The sequence below is a fragment of the Rhincodon typus genome, chromosome 2 (assembly GCF_021869965.1).
Source record: "Rhincodon typus isolate 14 chromosome 2, sRhiTyp1.1, whole genome shotgun sequence".
Taxonomy (NCBI): domain Eukaryota; kingdom Metazoa; phylum Chordata; class Chondrichthyes; order Orectolobiformes; family Rhincodontidae; genus Rhincodon; species Rhincodon typus.
The window spans coordinates 13683077-13689527 of NC_063333.1; the positions used below are offsets into that span (position 1 = coordinate 13683077).

The 6451-nt window shown below is 39.0% G+C and overlaps 1 protein-coding gene across 9 annotated transcripts in view; it reads right to left on the reverse strand.

Annotated features, from left to right (window-relative positions):
• The window catches only part of kmt2ca (lysine (K)-specific methyltransferase 2Ca), a 179345-nt gene that overhangs the window by 8686 nt on the left and 164208 nt on the right, over positions 1-6451 (reverse strand). For all 9 annotated transcript variants that reach the window (XM_048606763.1, XM_048606774.1, XM_048606756.1 and 6 more), the window contains 2 exons: positions 3735-3808; positions 1428-1536 (listed from right to left, as the gene is read on the reverse strand). In XM_048606763.1, the coding sequence (XP_048462720.1) occupies positions 1428-1536; positions 3735-3808 (183 nt within the window). The remainder of the gene's footprint in view (positions 1-1427; positions 1537-3734; positions 3809-6451) is intronic.

Sequence of the window (6451 nt, forward strand, 5' to 3'; positions counted from 1 at the left end):
GATGTCAGGGAGTGTTGACGCAGTAGGGAGGCTGCAGAAGGGCTTGGATAGGTTAGGAAAGTGGGCAAAGAAGTGACAGATGGAAGACAAATGTAGGAAAACGTGAGGTTATGCACTTTGGAAGGACGAAGAAAGGCACAGATTATTTTCTAAATGGGGAAAGGCTTTAGAAATCAAACAGAGGATCTTGGGAGTCCTAGTTCAGGATTCTCCTAAGGTTAACATGCAGGTTCATGTGGCAGTTCGGAAGAGAAATGCAATGTCAGCATTTATTTCAAGAGGGCTAGAATACAAGATCAGAGATGTACTGCTGAAGCTGTATAAGGGTCTGGTCAGACTGAATTTGGAATATTGTGAGCAGTTTTAGGGCCCTTATCTAAGGAAGGATGTGCTAGCCTTGCAGGGAGTCCAGAGGATGTTGACAAGAATGATCCCGAGAATGAAGGGCTTGTCATATGGGGAGCAATTGAGGCTCTGCGTCCGTACTTGATGGAGTTTAGAAGGATGAGGGAAAAGCTTATTGAAACTTTCACTGATTGATAGATTGATTTACTGTCACATACCAAAGTACAGTGAAAAGTTTTGTTTACAAGTAGCACAGGCAGATCATAGTAAGCAAGGATGTACAGATCAAAAAGACTTAGACAGAGGTATACAGGTAAAAGAAACATTATTGGTGATTTTTTTCAGCTTTAGAATTTAAATGTAGAATGGTTAATAAGAAATGTTAGTTAGATCTGCTGTAGGGAGCTTGCAAGGAGTACAGAACACCGCGAGGCCTATACAGAGTAGATGTGGAGATGATGCCACTAGTAGGAGAGACTAAGACGCAAGAGCATGGCCTCAGAATGAAGGTATGACCTTTTGGAATTGCAAATGAGGAGGACTTTCTTCAGTAAGAGGGTGGTGAATCGATGGAACTCATTTTGCAAAGGCAGTGGAAGTTGTAACTGAGTATTTTTAAGACAGAGACAGATAGATTCTTATTCGTAAGGGAATCAAAAATCAGGGAGCGAAGGCAGTAGAATGAGTTTGAGAAACCTATCAACCATGATCAAATGGCAGAGCAGACTCGATGGGCCAAATAGCCTGATTTTGTTCCTAAAGGTAACGGTCTTATACAATGGGTTCTGGATGGTTTGTGCTTGAAAGGCCTATCTTCACCAACGACTTGATGTGTGCTTATCAAATAGGAGCTCAATTGCTCACTGAACAAAATTATATGCCAAACTATAGTTATAAGTCAGAATTTGCTTCTTCGTGGTTACCGATGATAAATGACAGTTAACTCAGTAACACGTTACCTCTAGAAGCTAATACAAATGCAGCATTGGCTTGATTTTATTTCTCAGAAGCATTAGTCAGTTTATACACTGTAGAGCGCGATGCAGTCTAAATAATGTAGTTTGCTGAAGAGATGGACCTACCTCCTCTCCTTTTTGAATCCTACGGTTGGAGCTGATGATTATTTTGTGTCCTTTCTCAAAGGTCACCACCTCAGCCACACAATTCGGTGCACAGGAATGATTAATATATCTAAGAGAGATTATAATGCACGTCAGGTTACCAGAAATGATTTATGCCTATGAAAGAAAATTCAGAGTGCCTCAGTAACCAAATCTTACTAAAATACTGATCAGGCTACTATAAATGTATAAACATGAACTTCAAGCTGTGGTTGGTTCTTAAACCAAAACTCGAATAAAAGCAAAATATTGCAGATACTGGAAATTTGAAACAAACACAGCATATTCGAGGAACTCAGCATCTGTGTACGGCGAAGCAGTTAACTTATGTTTGCTATGACTCTTGTGCACTTGAGATTCTCCAGGATCCCAATGCACAACTCCTATCTACGCTTCAAAAACTATTATCTGGCCATCCAAAGATCTAGGCCAAGGTGTTTTTATTCCAAAACTGTGCACTATACATCTTCCCTCACTGCTTTTAAGTCGAATTTATATGGAACGACATGAACAATTAAATTAATGAAAATGATCTCTCCACATTTTGGGAGATACTTGTAATTTATTAGGCTGACCCTATTGTGGTAAAGCTACTGTGGCACTGTCGCTTCACATAAATGTAGTTTCCACATTAATGTTGAGAAATTGAATCCTGAAGGGAGAGGAAGTTAGTAAAAGTATATATATGACTAACCCCAATTGGACTTGAATCCCCATCTGTGTTCATCATTAAGTGAATAATGTTGCTAAATGGGGAATGTTTCTTCTGTCCTCAACACCACACCAGCTGCCTAATTCAGGAGAGAAACAGACCAGCAGACCAAATATCCTTGCATTATTTAAGAACCAAGGAAATGTTTGTCAATACCGCTGGATTGGAGTTATCGTTCAGCCACTAAAAAGTGAGACCAGGTCTGCTCTACGCAAGTCAAAGTGCTGCATGGCTGTGACTAGAGTCAATGGACCATTTTGAGGGGGAAGGTTAGAAGTCATGCCTTCTGGAGATAGTGTGACTGCATTTTACAAGAACGAAAGAGGTACCAGGTGAATTGGATAAAACAAACTCTATCGAAGCTTCAGGGTCAACTAGCAACAGACAGTGGTCAGCCATACTCTGATTGTTGGGGCACAACCTTGTACAAGTGCTACTGTACGAATTATTGTGTCATCTATGGTGGTCATTATTACTGGAGCAGAAAACAGATACTTCAGATGTGATTACCAAGGAAAGTTTCAAGACCCTGTTTCAATTCTCATCCATCAAGTATTAATCATATTTCTACTTACAAAGCAGGTTGGCAGTAAACACATTATGGGTAGCCTTAAAACTGGGACTGGCTTCGATATCCAGGATAGGGAACTAGCCTGCAAAATATTTAATCAAAAGCAAACCTCCCCCTCACACAATGTGGACAAATCACAGGATATAGAAGATCAGTTTGTGGATTATAACCATTATTCTGTAACTTGAGTAGAAGCAGACATTGTAAGGACCTTGAGGCTGATGTTACCCTCTTTTCTTGGGACTTAAATTTTCTCACTGGAGGAGGAAAGAGAAACTGATCTACATCAGTGAGTGAGAGTGAGCGAGAGCACGTGTATGTGTGCACGCGCGCATATGTAACCATGTGCGTGTGAGAGATGGTCTACAATTTTCTAATTTTAACTTGCAGCACTATGATACAGATAATCATCTCCAAACTTCTAGGAATTGCAAATATTTTGGGCTCATCTTCCAGCTGGGCAGTCAAAATAAGCATTCTGAGGGATATTTAAAGTTTAACTGGATGCTTTTTTCAGAGGATTGACATAGGAGATGAACTTTGAGAGATCAAATGACATTTTCTTTTCTTGGTTGCTCTTATGGGTAAAACCAAAATGATTCCGTTTTCTCCATTAGTAATACTGTTGTCCAGTTTTGAGGGGTTAAAGGCAATTTTACTTCAAGGCCGCTGTATACCAGAATGTTGAGAAATTTACTACCTTCTAAGTGAGCCCATTGCAAAATACTACTTGCTACTTACAAGGTTGAAATGCAGGAGGGGGCAGCACTTTATTTTGATAAAAATATGTAACTCATACAAAAGTATTCAATGCACTAACAACGTACTGAACGAGGAAACCCTGAAGAACGTTAAGAATTAGAATACTACATTGAAATAGAAACAGCCACCTCCGGTACCAAGAAGTAGATTTCTAGGGCAGCAGGAAGGGAAGTGGGGTATAAAGTGGAGGACTCACTCCAATTTTATGTTCAAAAACACTTACCTTGCAGGACCTCCTGTTAATGTTGCATCAATAACGTGATCACTGTCAATGCGAAACATGTATACTCCACGATTCTATGAACAAGGCAAGAACGAATAAGAGTTGTTTCAGATTTTAAATACAACTTATAAATTAGTAGTGCATTCAACGTAGTAAGCCATCCCAAAGTGCTTTTCAGAGTGTTGTCAAACAAAATTTGACATGACCTAAGGAGATCATGATGGGCTGTCAAAAGTTTCATATGACAATAGCTCTTAAAGGAGCAGAGAGGTTTAGAGGCTTAGACAAGAGAGTTCCAGTGCTGAATGTCTATATAGATACTTGCATGATCAAAGTGTCAGTAATGAAAATCAGGGTGTGTAACAAACAAAAAGTACATAGGTCTTGGAGGGCTGCAAGAGGTTACTGAGCTCGGAGCAGTGTGACTATGAAAGGATTTAAAAGTAAGGATGGCGAATACAGATTCTATTTTAAATTCCTTCTGCTACAATATGAGCTGTCTACTACGAGAAATGTACCAAGATTTAGCAAGTCTTTAGCTACTACAGTTTCAGAAACTCTCAAGCAGGAAATGAAGGCTACACATATTTTACTAGGCTTGCAACTTGAAGAAAAAACCATCAGCTCTGTTTATGTAGATGCATCTTTGTAATAACTAGTAAGAGACATTGCATTTTTCTACCTGCACAAGATAACCACATTTCAAAATTACGTTTAGCTTAATGACAATCTGGCAGTAATTACTGTGCAGAAATTGTTATTGGCCACTTGTCATCTGACAATGTGATACTCCTCGATGAAACTGCATGGAAATATAAGCTTTACTTGAACATTTAAAAAATTTTATTTCTAATTATTCTACTTTAGTGCAGTATTGTACCTAAATAGAAAGTGCCTCCTCTTACACATTTAAAAATTCAAAAGGCACTATGAGATACTAAGTGAAATAGAACAAAGTCCAACCTGATGACTATTTCAAGTAACTGCAGAGCTAGAGAGCACAGATGTAAACTGACAAAAATTTTAAGACTGATGACGGTCATACAAGGTGCAAAATGTCTTACAGTTAAGACATTTGAAGCAATACTCTGACGTCTTTCAAATAGACAATTAAATGGTGTGAGCAGAAAAATATTTGGGTCTATGTTAGAACAGGGGCAAACGTCTTTGTTCATTTTTATTTATGTGATAGGTCCATCCGTGTTTCTCATTGAGCACACAATTTCTCCAGTGTATGACAGTTTGGAATGTATACTAATGTGATTGAAAACTAGCAAAAGTCATAAAGTAGGTAGTGGTTACGCTCTACCCTGGTGCAGATGAATTAATCATCAAATCAGTACAGGCAACTGTATGGGTACTATTGGGAAGATAAGATTTTTGAACGTTAAGAAACTGACAATAACAGTTAAAAAGCATGGCATGTGTTTTCTGTTTCTTTTTTTTTCTTCACCCTCACCCAACCCTTCACTTCTCATTCGAAATAACAAAAGTACAGGTGCCTTTCCAAGGTATGACCATTAATCCAAGTTGACAATCAATTGTATTACGGAGGCTGTGCAACATTAATGCAAATGTCATTATATCATCCACTCATACTCATGGTTCTCATGGATGTAAAGTATTCCAGCACAGTACTCCAGCAGAGACACAGAAATCTGCTCATGCACTGCCTAACATTTCTTCTGTCTCGTCTAAGATCACAAAAGACAGGCTGGCTGTTAACTCAACTAAATGATGTGGACAGAAAAGAATTGCATTAGAATGCAGTGAATGGACTTCAAAGTATATTCACTGAACTTTTGAGACATCTGAAACTATTATACAAGCTTGACATATTTTAGCCCAGGAGCGTACAAGATTCTTAAATATAACAAAAACAAAGTTGCTGGAAAAGCTCAGCAGGTCTGACCTGCTCAGCTTTTCCAGCAACTTTGTTTTTGTTCCTGATTTACAGCATCCGCAGTTCTCTTGGTTTTTATTCTTAAATGTAAGATTAGCTTGACAATAACTTCTACGTGGGAATATGTATTTGTTGGGAGGCATAGGGATGAAGGCCTGTGGATCCCCCAGGGCTGCATCTTCATTGGAAGTAATGAAACTTTGTTTTAAAAGAAATGATCGTTAATTACAGGCATCACTAACAAGGGCAGCATTTATCGCTCATTCCTAACTGCCCTTGAGAAGATGGTGTTGAGATATATTCTCAAACTACTGCAGTCTGTATAGCATAGGTACACCCACAATGCTGTAGGTATAGCATTCTAGCATTGTGACCCAGTGACAATCATACAATGGCAATATATTTTCAGAACAGATAGTGTGAAATTTGAAAAGAAACCTGCAAGTGATGTTATAATGCACCTACTGCTCCACTTCTTCAAAGTGGTGAAATCATGGGCTTCGAAGGTGTTGTCAAAGGAGGATTGAGTTTCTGCAGCGCGTCTTGTGGATGCTACATTCTGGGGTTGCAGAGCTAAGTTGATTCATCCTCAAGTATATTCTTTATTGCATTAATTCACTGAAAAGTACAGCAAATACACCAAAATGGAATCGACACAATTGTGTACCGTGGCCTTTTTGAAACCGTAAGACAGATAAAAAAGAAACCCTTTTGGTGCAGTGCTAATGTCCTGGGTTCAAGTTCTACCTGCTCCAGAGATAGTAAGAACTGCCGATGCTGGAGTCAGAAATAACAGTGTGGAGCTGGAGGAACA